The following is a 19,001-nucleotide window of genomic DNA, read 5'->3' as shown; positions in this document are numbered from 1 at the left end:
AGTTGGGCACTTAGGAGCTGTTTTCCAGCAGAATAAAAGTGCTTTTCCTGGACATGGACTACAGACCGTGCACACAGGTATGCTTGGAATGTGTCCGCAATCTTCTGTGGGGCGTGTGGTAAGTTATGTTGGTGAAAATGAGGTGACAAACTTCCTTTAACTCTTTCCTGACATCAATTTTCCATTCTCGTTTTTCGCTCCCTGCCTTCCTGGAGCCATAACTTTATTTTTGTGTTTGTGGGAAGCAGGGAAAAAAATCCAAATGGAAAACAAACGATTTTGCCAGTTTTACAGGTTTTATTTTTAAGACGTTCACTATGTAGTAAAACCAGCTTGTGCTTTTTTTTCTCCAGGTCAGTACAAGTATGAAGATACCGTATTCTTGCGTTTTAATATTGAAAATAAACTTATTTTTTTTCTCATCATCGCTGTATTCTGACTCACATAACTTTTATAATTATGTTTACGGAGATGATTGCTCATTTTTGGGGGATGATCTGTAGTTTTTGCTAATACCATGTCAGGGTCTAAATTACTGATTACTTTTGATTTGATTTTATGGGGAAGTGAAAAAAAACAAAACAAAATTGCCCATTTCTATTACACCCCCCCCCCCCTTGCAATCAGACTACAACTTGTATAAAATAATGGAATTAGCTCCATTCTTATACAGAAATCACTATCGCAGTTCAGTGCTGCCACCTGCTGACATGAACTGATATACACATGACCCTTTAACCCTAGTACAGGCTTAGGCTCATTACTACCATAGGATGCTTTCCCCGCCTCCTCGCACTAGCCCATTTGCGCTCCCAAGGTCCTGGTCACCAGCAAGCACAGCCACCACTGATTAACTTAACTATGGAAACGAGCAGTGTATAATGTGACTAAAATTAACCAAGACAAGGAAACCTTTTGGGCACAATTCCTCAGTGGGATGAGGAAGTACAGCTTGCGCGTGGTAGTGGTCGTCGCCTTGTGCTGCAAACTTGCTTGGTACGCTTGTCCGCCCCCGGTTGATGAAAACATGTATCTGCCTTGAATAAAAGAAGAATTCACGACTTTGGCGAGTGCCACCTCGTTTTCTCTCTTTATGTGCATTATACTTGAAGTCCATTTCAAGGCTTTGGGGAACATTGGGGAAAACTAGCAGGGCCACTCCACCTGTGATCTATTTTCAAGTGTTGACAATACATAAGTGGCTTGTACTAACTTTCTCTACATGATAAATGCCACTAGCTGAAGTGAGACAACCCCTTTAAGAAGCCATGTATACCTTCTGGGACAATTTTAATGATTGCTTTAAATATATATTTTTAATTGATCGTTAGTAAAAATATATTGCAGCTTTGTCATAAAGTGTTGAAGTTGTGTCACTTCAGAAAACAGCAATTCTCATGTAGAGAAAGTTAATGGAAGCCACTTAGGCTACTTTCACACTGGCGTTTTGGTTTCAGTTTGTGAGATCCGTTCAGGGCTCTCACAGGCGGTCCAAAACTGATCAGGAACCTGTCACCTCTACTATGCTACCCTCACTGAGCGTTTCTAAATGTTCATCATATTACCCTAAACATATAAATTACACTTAAAGGGATTCTGTCACCTCCCCTCAGCCAAAAAACGATTTAAAAGCAGCCATGCAGCACAGCTTACCTGGATTAGGCTGTGCTGTTTTATCTTGAAATCCGTCCAGCAGTTACTTCAAAAAACGACTTTGATCAATAAGGAAATGCGTCCTGAAGGTGCCCAGAGGGGCGTTTTTTTCTTCTGAGAGAGCCCAGTACCGCCCCTCTTTCAGTGCCCAGCCCGCCTTCCTTGCACTGTCTAACCGCCCCCAGCCTGCCACAGCCTCTCCTCCCTCTCCTCCCCCTCCCTCACGGCCGAACAAACTCTCGCACAGGCGCAATACCCACTGAGGGCTGCGCCTGTGCGATCAGCAGGAGACTGAGGGCAGGAGCTTCATCCTCGTCACTGGGCATGCGCCGAGCCCAGTGACGTCCGATGCTTGCTCTTCCCTCAGTCAGCAGGGAAGAGCGAGCATCGGACGTCACTGGGCTCGGCGCATGCCCAGTGACGAGGATGAAGCTCCTGCCCTCAGTCTCCTGCTGATCGCACAGGCGCAGCCCTCAGTGGGTACTGCGCCTGTGCGAGACTTCGTTCGGCGTGAGGGAGGGGGAGGAGAGGGAGGAGAGGCTGTGGCAGGCTGGAGGCGGCGGTTAGAAAATACAAGGAAGGCGGGCTGGGCACTGAAAGAGGGGCGGTACTGGGCTCACTAGGAAGAAAAAAACGCCCCTCTGGGCACCTTCAGGACGCATTTCCTTATTGATCAAAGTCGTTTTTTTAAGTAACTGCTGGACGGATTTCAAGATAGAACAGCACAGCCTAATCCAGGTAAGCTGTGCTGCATGGCTGCTTTTAAATCGTTTTTTGGCTGAGGGGAGGTGACAGAATCCCTTTAATTTCATTTGCAGACAAATTCAATAAGTATTATGCAATTTTTTACTTCCAGCCTTTTATGCAAATAAACATAAGAGTCATATCTTACGTGACCAGAGAAGTCATTTTCAAGCTCCGACTCATCTCAGGTAAATTTGCATATGTATCAATTAGTTTTTTTACACAATAAAAGCACACAGAGCTATGGGGACTGGGTATTGCGGATCTGCTAGCGGCCATCTAGCAACTCATGTCCTCAGCTCTATACACAAAATCCAGGTGACAGGTTCATTTTAATGCATTCTGAATGGATAAGGATCCGCTCAAAATGCATCAGTTTGCCTCCATTCTGCTTTGGAGGCGGACACCAAAACGCTGCTTGAAACGTTTTGGTGTCCGTCTGACAAAACTGAGCCAAACTGATCCATTCTGACACAATGGGAGTCAATGGGGATGGATCCGTTTTCTATGACAATCTGGCACAATAGAAAACGCATCCATCCTCCATTGACTTTCAATGGTGTTCAAGACAGACCCGCACCAAACGTGAGCGTTCAAGTAGTCTTACTAATGTATTGTGATTGTCCATATTGCCTCCTTTGCTGGCTTGATTCATTTATCCATCCTATTATACACTGCTCGTTTCCATGGTTACAACCACCCTGCAATCCGTCAGTGGTGGCCGTGCTTGCACACTGTAGGAAAAAGTGACTGCTTCTCTAGTGGCCGGGACCATAGGTGCTAACATGACAATGGTTGGAGGGGACCTCACTGACTATGGGAGAGGTTTCTAGGCATGCTCTATGACCTGTGCAGAAGTCATTGTACAAGGAAAGAATAGATAAGCTTTGACAATCACCTATTGTGAATTCGGATATATATTATATATATATATATATATATATATATATATATATATATATATATATATATATATATATATATATATATATATATATATATATATATATCTCATCATTACAGGCAGGATTAGAATGACATAAGCAGGCAACTACAGTAAAATGATATTTACAGACCAAGAAGTGGTACCCATTAGGCTTAGTGACCAGTGCAAAAACAGCAGGATTTTATCGTCTTTGTTTAAATATAGATGTTGACATGGAAAATAAAAAAAGCACTAAAAACCATGTTAAACATATAAAGGGGATTTAAACAATAGGTTGTTTTCTGATGACACATTACCTTTAATATGCTAATTTGGAGAAGATTAATTGAGAATTTTTTAAGTCAGTTGTTAGAGTCTGCGTTGCTGTTCTTTATCAAATGTCACAATGGAGGAAATTTATAAAAACTGGTATAAAAAGGAAAACTGGATTTTTCAAAATCTCCTTTGGAAAATCAAAGGTGGAATCCGTTTTCTATGGGCAAATAGGCCAGTTTTCCTTTACACCAGTTTTGATAAATGTATCACACTTTGGGGGAGATTTTTCACATACTGAGATGTTACTGAGGTTGCAACAAATTTTGCAATTTTGAAAGAGTTGTACCTGAAATGTGGCTTTCATTAGCTACGCAAGCTACACATGACCACATTCCAACCCACGTTTCAATAGTGGAGTATACTAAAAGAGTAGGGTCACAATTTTGTTTCTCAAGTAAGGCCCAAAATATGTAATTTGGGACGGACACCAAAATTCCAGCGTGTAGGGATTAACACATTCCCCTCCACACTGATCACAAATCTTCATGTGTAAATAGAATTAGGGTCTGGCAATTAATCTATCCATTTAGGTTTCGATGCCCCAGCTCCGTACCATGTGACTACAATACCATCACTTCAATGCAATTTTGAGGAACATGTAAAAACATGACATTCATCAAGATCAATAGATATTTAGGGCATCTGCGAACAGTACACATTGCCAAAGTTAGTGAGAGGCACCCCTGGGAGTTAGACAAAATACGCACCTTTTATTAAGGCCACAAGCCACCTGTAAATGGAAAGGAAAGAAAGGTTAACTAAACACACAAGTCATCTGACATCATTTATGACTAGGGCCTATGGATATGGACATTGTACAGAGCCACCTGAGGCCTCAGGCTGACCATATATAAACTAGGGGTGGGCGATTAATCCAATTTTTTCAATTAATTTGCCCTTTCAGAGGATAGATATAATAATCTCAGAGCAGGAGTGTTCAGTCCCAGGCACCCTCGTCATTAACCCTGATGCAGTCCCCAAACAGGATGTGCCGATACAGTGCTCGGCATCACAGCTGGAGACCCTACTGACTAGCTGGGCTCTCGCTGTGATGGTCAGAATAGAAAATTCCAATTGCAGCTACTTAACTCCTTAGATGCAATGGTCAATAGTGACAACAGCATCCATCAATGGCAGTAATGGGCACCCCCCGTGTTGTGCCATTAGTGTACAAAAATAAATAAGTCTATACATATTTGGTATCACAGTAATCATACTGACCCATAGATTAGGAGTAACAAGCCGGGTATTTGCACCATGAACATCCTAAGTAAAGTGCAAAGAACAATGGCAAAACTGCTTTTATTTCTATTACCACTAAAAATTAAATAAGTGTATTTGAGCTCTGCATGCCACCACATTGGATTCGAAATGACTGAAGTTTAGACTTTCAGGTTTAATTCAAGGAGGTTGAACAAACACCCCGTGAAACATTTAGAAATTGCAACCATTTTTCTACAAAGCCTCATTTCAGGGGCTCAAAAGTAATATGACAAATTAAAATCGCCATAAATAAAAGATTTAATACTTTGTAGAGAACCCTTGATTCCCTGAAGTCTGGAACCCATGATCACCACCAAATGACCACCATAGGTTTTCTCCTATGATTGCTTTGCCAGGCCCTTACTGCAGCTGTCCACAGTTGCTGCTTGTTTGTGGGTCTTTCTGCCTTCCCTTTTGTCTTAAATGGGTATTCCCATCAGATACAATGGGGGCATATCGCTAGGATATGCCCCCATTGTTGGATAGGTACAGGTGTCACCTCTGGGACCTGCACATACAAGGAGAACAGAGCGGGGAAAGCTGTGGCTGGAGGACCCCGGGTTTTTCTGGGGTTTGTCCACCACCAAGCCCTGCTCCCATACAACTGAATGGGAGCGCACTGTGCACACGCAGCCCCTGCTCCCATTCATTTCTATGGTGCAGACAGAAATAACCAAGCCAGGGCAGTAGACACTTTATGAATTGGGCCGCAGCAGTGTGTAAGGGCAGTGAAGCATATTGCTGCTCCTGACCATGCCCCCCGGAGGTTTACTAACTACTGGCATAGCACATGGGTGGTATGGCAGGATTAGTTGAGCGGTGCGGGCTCCTGCCTGCTCCGCCAAGCTAAAAGTCCTGTATGTCAGCACTTAGCTTAACCAAGCAGGAACCTGCTAATCCTGGAATAGCACATGGGTACCCGTGTGCTATGCCAGGAGTTTGTAAACCTCCAGGGTGCACAGGCAGGAGAAGCAACACGCGCTCGTGCCCCATTCATAAAGTGTCTTACGTGGTGTACAGAAATGTTAGTTTAAAGAGCACAGCAAATTGTGGGCTTTTGGGGGTGGGGGTTGTTGGCAAGGTCTAATCTGGACTTTCTATTTTTAAGGCAGATTTATGGTTTGCACCTTGTTGTGAACCCTCTGTATTTGCGCTCATGAGGTCTTCTCTTAATGGTAGACTTGGATACTGATACCCCTTCTTCACTGGAGTGTTCTTCACTTGAGTGGATGTTGTGAAGGGGTTTTTCTTCACCATGGAAAGGATTCTGCTACCATCCACCATAGTCTTCCGTGGATGTCTAGGCCTTTTTGAATTCCCAAACTCATTTCGCACTTTTTTTAACCAGAATGTACCAAACTGTTCATTTGGCCACTCCTAACATTTTCACTATCTCAGATGGATTTTTTTTTCAGCCTAATCATTATCTGTTTTCACTTCTGCTGAGATCTCCTTTGACCAGATGTTGTGGGTTCACAGCAACAGCTTCCAAATGGAAATGCCACAACTAAAACTCCAGATCTTTTACCTGCTTAATTGAGTAATGAGGGAATATCCCATTGTTGTGCCTTTTCATAGGTAAATGCATTGATATCCAATTATTTTAGTCTAGATGAATGTTCATTACCTTTAAGAGCCATGCTCGACTATAGTTACAATTTTGTATGTCTTGAGAAGGCCAAAGTAAGGTCACACGAAGGTTTCTACTTTTTAGTGTTATTCTTCTCATGAATGTACCAGTCTGAGAAGAGGCCTCCTTATCTACTTATAAATTTATGACGGAAGATAAAGATAAGCTCTATGCAGCTGGTGATAATTACCTATACAATTAGGCATTTATCAATGAAGCAAATATATAATATTCATGTATTCATTTAATGAGCCTTAGTCCTTAGCATAAGAATCAGTAGAACATATGATATATATTATATTATACTGGTATATGTTATGAAGACAACATGTATCCAGTATATTATATACATTTCTCATTAGGAGAATCTTTCTCTCTAAAAGAGTGTCTGTGAAGATGTGTGTTTTGTAACAATTATTCACCTCTTTGGTATGAGAGGAGAAAAACAAAGCCATTGAAGTTATTTACGATGCACAAATAAACAGTGTGAGAAACATTCAGAGACGCCTAGAGGTCTGTCTCTAATTGCTACAAGTGTCAGAATTAATCCCTATAGCTTTGAATTAAAGTTTTTAAGGTCAAAATGTATATTATACCTTTATTCAGACTTACAGAAGTTAACCCTTTATACTATGATGTAAATAGCTTACACGGCAGTGCCACCTAGGTATGAGTAGGTGACATTACAACAGTAGCAAAAGTGCATTCTGGGTAAGGTTATGATGTCATATTTCGTATCAATAGTCACACCCATCCGGCAATGATTGGAAACTTCCAAATTAGGAAGGTGTGTCTAACTGATAAGTTTGTGATCATAAACCATACACGGGGGGGGAGAAAGGACACACAGACAAGAAAGAGGAGAGAGAAGAGAAGTTGAGCTATCTAGGTGTCTATCAGGATGAAAGCCATGGTTACATGCGCTATGATGGACCACCCAGCTTTCCTAGGAGCAGAAATAAGATTTCTACTAGGACTTGGTAAGAGACACAGAAAATGATATTTCATTTTATTAAGACTAATTTGATAGTGTGGGTGAAATTATACCATCTAGATTGGCGAATAAATGCATTAATTAATCGATCATCTCCATATTTGAGATGTAGTCTTAGGATATTGTGAGACTTCATTCTACCTGCAGAAGAATCAAGACTCAATCTAGCAAAGCATTAAATAATTGCTTAGACTATCTATCTATGTATATTTTGATAGAACATTCTTCGCCAAGCTAATAAGCTAATTGATGGATTCCCACAGGAAAGACATATTTCAAAGTCCTTCCCATTTAAGATATGATCTAGCAATGATCCTAGATCCCTGTTATTTGTCTTAATAGTCTTACCAAAGTCATATGTGTGAAAATAGTCCAGGATGGGGCGGAAGGATACAGTTATCTCTTCTAAGTTATATCCTTGAATGGATTTTCCCATCCTGAAGTCATGTGATGTGTAGTTGGTTAGAGGGGGGTGGAATGTATTTAGCATTCCATATTTATGTCTAGGATTAGACATGCCCATCCTGATATCATGAGGTTTTCTCTGAACAGAGGTAATATATATAACTTATGTTCCTACTTTGATATCCTAACCTAATAATAGCTTTGTTATAATGTGACAAGTTATTTCCACTCACATGTATTGTTAAGCTTGTAATGCTTTATATTAACGCTATATTATATATATATTCATTTGCATGTTTCATTGTGTTTATTTACTTATATATGTTTATAATCTTGTAACCAATAAATCTGCATATTTTTATAATACCTGTGTATTATTGTATAATGCAGAACTACATGTTTTATCATTAACGTCATCTCACGTCAAAAAGAACTTATTTATCTGAGGAAATAATCGGACTCAGATGTGAATTGTATCAATTAGGTTGTCTACAATTCACCAGGTCATGATTTTAAGATTTTATGACAAATTTTATTTTTTTATGGTTAATTTTATGACCATAATTAATAATTCTTAATTGAATTATTACCACCCGACACCATGCAGCCCATTAAATAGCTTTTCAGATAATGGTCCCATTACCTTTGGTCCATTGAAAAAGAGGCAGCTACATATTAGAGCTGTAATTCCTTAACCCTTCCTCCAATTAGGATGTGAATACCCTCAAATTAAAGCTGAGAGTCTGCACTTTAAAGGAAACCAGTCACTGGGATTTTGGGTATAGAGCTGAGGACATGGGTTGCTAGATCGCCGCTAGCACATCTGCAATACCCAGTCCCCATAGCTCTGTGTGCTTTTATTATAAAAATAAATAAATAAAATAATTTGATACATATGCAAATTAACCTGAGAGGAGTCCTGCATGTGAGATGAGTCAGGGACAGGACTCATCTCAGGTTAATTAGCATATGTATCAAAGCGCACAGAGCTATGGGGACTGGGTATTGCGGCTGTTCTAGCGGCCATCTAGCAACCCATGTCCTCAGCTCTATACCCCAAATCCCGGTGACAGGTTCCCTTTAAGCCCATATTGATTGTATTACTATCTAGAATGTGTTTGGTAAACCGCTAAAAGACACCCAACCGTATCTCATCTTGCATCAAGACTAGAGTCGTCCCAACAGGTATTATATCTCAATTTTACGGTTTTCCCTAATAAACTTCTATTGTCCCGCTCACATATGCTGCCTTCTAAAAGGCATCATTTACAGTTGCACACATTGTAGTAAGGGGGGGGGGGGGGGGGGGGGCCCCCAAGAGGATAAAATTCTGCCACAGTTTTATGGGTTTTGTTTTTATAGCATTCTCCATGTGGTAAAACTGACCTTTTACTTTTATTCTACTCTTCAGTGCAATTACAATAACACATATGTATAGCATTTCCTGCATTTGAATACTGAAAAAACGAACACTTTCAGGCATATTGTGTGCTATACAAGACCCAAATGAAGCTTCTGTCCTCATCACAGAAAGCAATTTACAGCACCCTGACTGTTCTATGTAGTAGTTGATTTATCTGTATTCGTTATCTGATTATTTTTCTTATATAGAGAAGACATTTGGGTCTTTGGAACCAATCGCTAGTTTTCCATAGAATTATGGATGGAAGTTACAATGGATTAAATTGACATTTGTTGTTCCTGAACTTGAAGAGCCTCCTGTCAGCATGATGAATGCAATAAGCCATGCATACTGCCTGGTAGGGTTGATTATGCTGATTAAAACCATACCTTCGTTCTGTTTGTTAAACAGCTGCAGAGATCTTTTTATTCACATCCAAACGAGCAAGTTGGAGCACCAGGGGGCTGGGGCTGAATCCTTGGAGCACTGCTTTTGTAAACACTCCTGTGCTACATGCAAAGCAGACCACTTACCACCAGGATATAGGCTTACTATATAGAGAAGACTGCCTTTTCTGTGCTTAGAAAGCTAATACATAGTACCATTATAGTAAGGCTACAGTAGAGAGTAGATGATCTGTACATGCCAGGACACAGCTCTGCCCGCAGCATGCCGATTCCTAGCCCTGTCAATTAAGAGGAGGAAGGAGAGTGCAGAGCACAGGGGGCGTTACAAAGCAGTGCTCAAAGGATTCAGCCCCGCCTCCTGGTGCTCCAATGTGCTCATTTGTATATGAACAAAAACAAAGATCTCTGCAGCTGTTTAACATGCAGACAAAAGAAAGGAATCGTTTTAATCAGCATAATCAACCCTACCAGGCAGTATGCCTTGTTTAATAGCAATCATGCTGAAAAAGGCTCTTTAAAGGACTACTGTATATCCTGCAAGCTAAACAAACCACAAAAATCTATTAACAGTATGATAAACATTAAATACAGGTTACCTGAAGAAAACTTCTTGGTTCATAATCATCTACAACAGTTTCACAAGCACTGAGGAGACTTTCAACTGTAGTTTTGTTATGAGTTTTTGTTACTTTCTGTACTTCAAACCGCTTTATTGAGGTGCCTTGCTGCTGTTTAACCATGTCCCGAAATTGCTGCTTTTTTAAATCCAAAGCTTTCTGCACTTCATCAAATGCGGACATGACTGCATCTTCATTTGCTTTTAGAATTGACTAAATAAAATAAATACAAAATAAAGCGTAAAATCAAACTGCATTAAAAGCGTTGTGTCAAATACTGAATGGCCAACCGGACAATAAAACTGGTCATCTATGCTTCTTTATGAGGAATGACAAGCCTAGTATTACATGGTGTCCTTTCAAATTAGTCAAGTCACAATGTAATACATGGCTGACAATCAATATGGCTGCAATTTTATAACAAGACACGGAGGCTTCATATTGCTATCTCTTCCTTTACTAAATCCATAGCAGCAAGAAGAATAACCATGGTAACAAAAAAACGAAACACCCCCAAAGGTAACCCCTCCCTCCATACGTCCATAAATAGCCCTTCCTCAGGGAACACTTCCTCTTTCTTGCTGCTCCATGGCAGATAAGTAGTGTATTTGTGTCATATTCGTGTCTTCGTTTTAACCCATTGTGTTTCTCAAATTGTTTGGCTTGGTATCTCTGTCGGTGGTCTCCCCAGCCACCTACCCGTTTTATTGGCCGTTTTGTTTGTTTTTTTCCCATTTTATTAAGGTGCTCCTGCTTTCCTTTTTCTGTTTAGGTTTACCCCCTTGGGCGCCGCGTTTTTTCTCCTCATTCGGGTGCCGCATATTCATCCCTCTTTTCCTCCTCTCCCCTCCTCCTCCTGCCGGTTAACTTCTTACCGGTTCCCCGTCTGGTTCCCGTCGTCCTAGGCTCTTTCGGCGCCATCTTCTTCACCCTTCTTCTTGCGCCCGAACTCTCGCGATTCACGAGAGTTCGGGCACCATCTTGCCAATCATCTCCACAAGTCTCGGGCGCCATCTTGGTGTCCCTCGCCGCTCGCGCCTCCAGGGGCGGTTCCTTTCTGTGGGCGTCAAGCTCCTCCTCCCCGCTCCTATTGGTCTGGGAGCGGAGGGGGCGTTTCCGGGGAGGGGATCCTGTATTCCGGCGACCGCGGTTTTACTTCCCGGCGCCATTTTAGTGCAAACGTCAGGTTAGGTAGGATCAGCCTCCCCTCGTTGCTTCTTTCTCTGGAGTGACTAACTCCAGCTATATTCACTATGTCTGCCCAGGACTCGGCCACCCCTGTCCCCAGCCCTCTAATCCCCATTTCCCAGGGGTCATTCCCTGTCTCCTCTGCTGAGGCCCAAGCTCTGGCCCTGCAGCAGTCTATATCCCAGGCGATTGCTTCTGGCATGGGATCTATGTCTTCTGTGATCACACAGTCCATTTCACAGGCCCTTCTCCCTATGGCTTCTCCCAGCATTCCACCACCTGCAGCTACTGCCTCCAGAAACCCTGTCACTGATAGCACAGTTCTATCACATGAGAGCGTGCCTAGCACACGCAAACGAGCCTGTCCGCGCCAGGCAGAAAAGTCGCGCCGGTGGAAATCTGCTCGCAATCAGTTCGAGCTTAGTGATCACTCTGAAAAGGAGTCTGATGAGAAGGCTTTGAGTTTCCGCCCTGATGGTTCGGATGATGATATTACAGGTGTGATGGTGGATCCTGACGTGGACGATTACGTCCCCCCCTCCCGGCCATCCACTAGTGGGGCCTCAGCGGCGGCTGTCTCTAGTGAAACCCCTCTTACTGACCCAGCTGGGGAGCCATTATTTGATCCCGATAGCCTCCATCATCCCAGGTCGGCCGAATGGGTCCCTACATCCCATGTGGCTCAGTACTTGGAGGCTAGAATTAGAACCCCGTTATCTAAGGAGACCCGCAACAAGCTACGGGCAGAGTGCCCACGCCCCATTATCCCCAATAAAGTCGGTGAGACACCGAACGTAGACCCTAAAATGGTCCAATTTCTGGCCAAAACTGGCTTTAACCCTCGCAGGGGCCTTGACTCGGCCCTGCGAGCTTGCCAAGATAAGCTCTTGGACATCTTAGGGCCCCTCACAAAAATTTTTGAGCTGGCGGAGTCTGCCAAGGCGGATGGCACCCGGATTGATCCGGATGAGCTCAGGGGCTGGGCGCAACGGGCCGTATGCGTCACGGGAAATGTCAACACTTCCCTGGCGATCGAGAGGAGGAAGGCTATCCTCATGAAAATCGAGCCAAAATTAACCAACATGGCTTTGTCCGAGACTGGCAAAGAAGCACAGGGACTCCTTTTTGGAGACTCCTTTATTAAGGAGTTAGGAAAATTTGTGGGAGCCTTCACGGCTTTGGATAAGGCGCAATCTAATATGCGCAAGGTTTTTCAGAATAGGGTCTCTACCAGGGCCGGCAGCTCAAGGGGCCGTCTGTCCGGCCGTACCCACTTCCAGACCCGTAACACCGGTCGAGGCTCCTTCCAGCAGCGCCAAACGTTTCAGGATCAGCGACAGACCCCTTTCTTTCCGTCCAGGGGTACCTTCGGAAAGTTCCAGAGGAACTCCAGGTTCCCGGCGTCCGTTTGGTAAGTCCCCAAGTTTGTCCTCTGTCTTCTTCCCCATGCATTGGGGGCAGGCTCCGACATTTTTTGCATGCCTGGGATCGCATCACTACCGATCCATGGGTGCTGTCTACGATCAGGGGTTTTCAAATCGAACTGATAGACACCCCAATTTGTCTGCCCCCATTCAAACCACGAGTGTTCTCTCTAGAGTCTCGCACTCTCATAGACAAGGAACTCTTCTCCCTTCTAGAGAAGGGTGCCATAGAAAGGGCTCCAGACCCCCACGGGGGTGTGCTAAGCGATATTTTCCTTGTGGAAAAGAAAGGGGGACAGTTTCGTCCAGTGATCAACCTGAAGAATCTGAACATTTATGTGCGATACCGCCATTTCAAAATGGAGGGCATTCATCTGCTCAGAGACCTTCTCCTTCCGGGCGAGTGGATGGTCAAACTCGATTTAAAGGATGCCTATCTCACAGTGCCCATTGCCCATCAGTCCCGGGATCTTCTGAGTTTCCTGTGGGGGGGATCAGGTATGGCGATTCACATGTCTCCCGTTTGGCCTATCATCAGCCCCTTGGTGTTTCACCAAACTCATGAAGCCGGTGGTGTCGTGGCTTCGGGGTCAGGGTGTCCGTCTGATAATCTACCTGGACGACATGCTCCTGATTGCCCAGGATCCTGCTGCCCTCCGGGCACATCTGCGTCTGTCCGTCTCCCTGCTGACCGGTCTGGGATTTGTTATCAATCACGAGAAATCTTGTCTGCAACCTTCCAGATCCATGGAGTTCCTGGGATTCCGTGTGGATTCCTCCACCCGCACTCTTTGTCTTCCAATGTCCAAAGTTCGAGCCATCCGCAGGGAGTTACTTCACAATCTCCGGTTGCCGCGGGTTTCCCTACGTCACTTGGCCCGGGTCTTGAGTCTTCTGTCTTCCTCAATTCAAGCGGTCTTTCCGGCCCCGCTCCACTATCGGGCGCTTCAACGGCTCAAGATCGCCCATCTGCGGGCGGGGGTTTCCTACGGGGAATCGGTGGTCCTGGATCAAGACACCAGGGACGAGCTGACGTGGTGGATTCACAATCTCGAAGCGTGGAACGGCAGAGCCATCGTAGGTCCTCAGCCGGACGTGGTGATAGAATCGGACGCCAGCCTGCATGGATGGGGTGCTCGCTGCAACGGTGTGTCCACCGGAGGGCCATGGTCCACGTCGGAGACGTCTCTGCACATCAACGCATTGGAGCTACTGGCGGGATCCTTTGCGATTCAGAGCTTCGTCAACGGCAAGGTCAATGCTTGTATTCGACTCAGGATGGACAATGTGTCAGCCGTTCGTTATGTGAACTCCATGGGCGGTACTCGGTCGGCAATGCTGACTCACCTGGCGAAGGAGTTCTGGTCCTATTGTCTGGACAGGGGGATCGCGGTCGTGGCGGAGTATATTCCAGGTCTCCTCAACGTCCACGCGGATTGGAGTTCGCGCTACATCTCGGACTTCAGCGACTGGATGTTGGATTCTGCGGTGTTCTCCTCCATCGAATCTCTTTGGGGCCCGTTCTCGTTGGACCTGTTTGCTTCTCGTTGGAACGCCCAGCTGCCCAGGTATTACAGTTGGATGCCGGACCCTCATTCGGAGGCGGTGGACGCATTGCTCCAGGATTGGTCAGGCGCCCTCTTGTACGGTTTTCCACCCTTCGCCTTGATACCTCGGATTCTTTCTCAGGTGCGTCATCACCAGGCAGAGTTAGTCCTGGTGGTCCTGTTTTGGCGTCCGCAGACTTGGTTCCCACAGCTGTTGGAGCTGTTGATTGCGGACCCAGTCCTTCTTCCGACCCGTACGAATCTCCTTCGGGGCAGCACCACCCTCTTCTGTTGGACAATTCTCTCCGTCTTCTGGCGTGCAGGATCTCAGGGGCCGTTGGGACATCGCTTGAATATCGGAGACGACTAGATTCCTTCTGGAAAGTGCGTGGGCCCCCGGTACCATTCGGGCTTATCGGGCGGCCTGGGGAGTCTGGTCTGGTTGGTTCGTGGGACGGAACCTGGATCCCCTTACGGCTCCTGTAGAGGATGTTTTGCGGTTTCTATCTTCCCTTTTCGAGGATGGCAAGGCCTATCGTACGATTAATTTGTACCGGTCTGCCATTTCTTCCCGCCATCAAGGTTTCTCGGGTCTTCCGGCAGGTCAACATCCTCTGGTTCGCCGGTTGCTCAAGGGTTCTCGTCTTTCTAGGCCTCCCAGACCTCGGTTCTCCTCTTTGTGGGATGTATCCTTGGTCATTGACTTTTTATCTCGTTGGCCTTCGAACCCGGATCTTTCCTTACGACAGCTTTCGGCTAAGCTGGTTACTTTGTTCTGCCTCGTTTCTTGTAAGCGCGTGTCGGATGTCCGGGCCTTGGACTTCGACGCGGTCTCTTTCACTCCAGAGGGGATTTCTTTTAATGTTTCTCGTCGCACCAAGACGAGCATTTCAATGGTGGCCTATCCGGCCTTTCCGGATTGCCCCGCTGTTTGCCCGGTATCCTGTTTTAGGGAGTACTTTTCTCGTACGGCGTCCCTTAGGTCTAGGGACTCACCACAGCTTTTTGTGTCATTTCGCAGGCCGTTTGCCCCGGTTACTAGTGTTACCCTTTCTCGCTGGGTCAAGTGGATTTTGTCCCTTGCGGGCGTCGATACTTCCATCTTTACCGCACATTCGGTTCGTGGGGCTTCCGCGACGTCTATGGCGGTGTCGGGGGCCCGCTTGGAGGATATCTTGAAATTGGCGGACTGGTCCAGGGCCTCTACGTTTAGGGATTTTTATTTCAGGCCTGGTCCTCATGCGTTTTCTTCAGTCATTCCTTAGCTTTGAACTAGCAATATGAAGTCTCCGTGTCTTGTTATAAAATTGAATGATTTTCCTAGTTTATGACGTAAAGTCATGATTTTATTAAAGACACGGAGGCGAATATTGCCCACCCTTTCCCTCCCGTTTATATGTTGTATTTATATTTATGCGCCAGTCGATTTTTGCCTGCTGTTTCAGTGATTTGCATTTTGTTATGTCATTTTGTATCTATATACTGCTCAGTTTATTTTGGCTGTGATACTACTGCTGTCTTTTTGCAGTGTTCTATACTCTGGGATTACCATACTGTTTTGTTTCCGTTTCCCCTAGGTTGACTCTCCTTCTCTAGACGCATGTCTGTGCTGTTCGTGGCGACTCTGGGTCTCGGTTTTGTTCGTCTCCCGTTGGAGTGCACCGGTTTAGTGGATCCCAGCGTCTTCTGGATCGTCGTGCTGTTTCAGTTGGACCAAGAAAGAGGAAGTGTTCCCTGAGGAAGGGCTATTTATGGACGTATGGAGGGAGGGGTTACCTTTGGGGGTGTTTCGTTTTTTTGTTACCATGGTTATTCTTCTTGCTGCTATGGATTTAGTAAAGGAAGAGATAGCAATATGAAGCCTCCGTGTCTTTAATAAAATCATGACTTTACGTCATAAACTAGGAAAATCATTCAATTATTCTCTTCATTTCCCAAAAATTGGACAAAGTCAATTTGTCTGCAAGCCAAATATTAACCATTTATTTTCAGTTTTGAGAAGAAATCCTCCTTAACCCCTTAAGGACTTGGCCCTATTTCACCTTACTGACTTGGCCATTTTTTGCAAATCTGACTAGTGTCACTTTATGTGGTGATAACTTTAAAACGCTTTGACTTATCCAGGCCATTCTAAGTTTGTTTTTTCGTCACATATTGTACTTCATGACACTGGTAAAATGAAGTAAAAAAAATATAATTTATTTGTAAAATACAAAATGTACCCATTTTTTTTTTTAAATTGCACAATTTTCAAGTCTCAATTTCTCTAGTTCTATATAATGCCTGCAAAAATAGTTATTACTTTACATTCCCCATATGTTTACTTCATGTTTGGATCATTTTGGGAATGATATTTTATTTTTGGTGGATGTTACAAGGCTTAGAAGTTAAGAAAATTTGAAATTTTTCAGAAATTTTCAAAAACACAGTTTTTAGGGACCAGTTCAGGTCTGAAGTCACTTTGCGAGGCTTACATAATATAAACCACCCAAAAATGACCCCTTTCTATAAACTACACCCCTCAAGGTATTCAAAACTGATTTTACAAACCTTTTTTGCAGTTACAAAGCAAGGGTTAACAGCCAACCCAAACTTAATATTTATGGCTCTGATTCTGTAGTTTTCAGAAACACCCCATATGTGGTCGTAAACTACTGTACGGGCACACTGCAGGGCGCAGAAGGAAAGGAATGCCATACGGTTTTTGGAAGGCAGATTTTGCTGGAGTTTTTTTTTTTTTTTTTACACCATGTCCATTTGAAGCCCCCCCCCCGACGCACCCCTAGAGTAGAAACGCCAAAAAATTGCCCCATTTTAGAAACTACGGGATAGGGTGGCAGGTTGGGTACATATGATTTTTGGTTGCTCTATATTACACTTTTTGTGAGGCAAGATAAGAAATAGCTGTTTTGGCACCGTTTATTTTTTATTTACAACATTCATCTGACAGGTTAGATCATGTGATTTTTTGTAGACCAGGTTGTCATGGATGCGGCGATACCTAATATGTATACTTTTTTTATTTATGTAAGTTTTACACGATTTCTTTTTTGAAGCAAAAAAATAAATAAATCATGTTTTAGTGTTTCCATAGCCTGAGAGCCATAGGGTGGTGCCTGCTCAATGATTTGAGCAGGCACAGTGTTCCGATCACCGCCCGCCGGTACGTCATGGGTCCTTATGGACTCTGATCCATGCCGTACCAGTACGTCATGGGTCCCAAAGGGGTTAAAGGGCACCTGTCAGCAGATATGCACCTATGACACTGACTGACCTGTTACATGTTCGCTTGGCAGCTGAAGGCATCTGTGTTGGTCCCATGTTCATATGTACCTGCATTGCTGAGAAAAATTATGTCTTAATATATGCAAGTAAGCCTCTAAGAGCAATGGGGGCGTTACCATTACTCCAAGAGGCTCTGCCCTCTGCAACTGCAGCACTCTGCAATTTGAGTGACAGGGTCAGGCAGTGTAAACATCACGCCTGACTGACGTTTTAGGTCTCGCGTTGCAGTATCTGGAACAGACGCAATACAAGAAATGCTTGCCGGCAGTTCTCTTCTGTACTGCAAGCCTCTTACCTGTACTGTGCCTGATCATGTTTACACTGCCTAGCCCTGTCAAAGTGGAGAGGATATGGCAGGTGCAGAGAAAGCAATCTTCTAGGACAGGCGTCAGCAACCTTCAGATTTCTTGAAACTACACTACAGCATGCTCCATTCATTTCTATGAGAGTTCTGAGAAGAGCAGAGCAATAATACAGGCTGGGAGTTGTAGTTTTACAACAACTGGAGAGCCGGAGGTTGCATATCCCTGCTCTAAAAGTAACAGCAAAGCCCTGGAGCTGCTAGAGGTTCAAAAAAGCTCTCTGCAACTGCCAGGCCCTCTGCACTTTGATAGGACTGACAGGACAAGGCAGTGAAAAGGTCTTCACACCTGACCCTGTCAAACTTCAGGGAGCGCAGCAGTTGCAGAGCAGAACCTCTGGGAGTAATGCTCCTAGAGGCTCATTTGCATATATTAAAACATCCTTTTTGTCAGCAATGCGGGCACATATGAAGATGAGAACAAAACAGATTCCTTCAGCTGCCAAGCGCACATGTAACAGGTCAGCCAGTTTCATAGGTACAAATCTGCTGACAGATTTCCTTTAACCTCTTCCCGTTATTCACTGTACATGTATAGGGGGTGTTTAAGATGGCGCCCGACTGTTGAAATCTCCGATCAACTGTGACCAAGGCCTTTGAGAGGTCACTTACAGAGAGCAGACAATTCTTGAAGACCAGCCTCACCCTTCCCCTCGAGATCACGAGAACCGTTCGGTTGATATGGCAGGATTATATATCTTTCTGAAGGCTCCTTTTGGCCCTACCTGTCTGGCTTCAATGAGTTTTTCAGGACTTAGATATTGATAGCCTATCCTTGGGATAGGTCAGGGTTCCTCAACTCCAGTCCTCAGAGCCCACC

General features: G+C 44.4%; 1 protein-coding gene across 3 annotated transcripts in view; it reads right to left on the bottom strand.

The window, feature by feature from the left end:
• LOC122940324 (E3 ubiquitin-protein ligase TRIM63-like) overlaps window positions 1-19,001 on the bottom strand; it is a 53,904-nt gene that overhangs the window by 6,694 nt on the left and 28,209 nt on the right. For all 3 annotated transcript variants that reach the window (XM_044296961.1, XM_044296950.1, XM_044296954.1), the window contains exons 3-4: window positions 10,356-10,589; window positions 4,366-4,388 (exon numbers count right to left, since the gene is read on the bottom strand). In XM_044296961.1, coding sequence (XP_044152896.1) covers window positions 4,366-4,388; window positions 10,356-10,589 — 257 coding nt within the window. The remainder of the gene's footprint in view (window positions 1-4,365; window positions 4,389-10,355; window positions 10,590-19,001) is intronic.

The sequence above is a fragment of the Bufo gargarizans genome, chromosome 1 (assembly GCF_014858855.1).
Source record: "Bufo gargarizans isolate SCDJY-AF-19 chromosome 1, ASM1485885v1, whole genome shotgun sequence".
In the NCBI taxonomy this organism is placed as follows: domain Eukaryota; kingdom Metazoa; phylum Chordata; class Amphibia; order Anura; family Bufonidae; genus Bufo; species Bufo gargarizans.
Note: the sequence above shows the minus strand (reverse complement) of the source record. Positions and strands in the feature narration are given on the sequence as shown.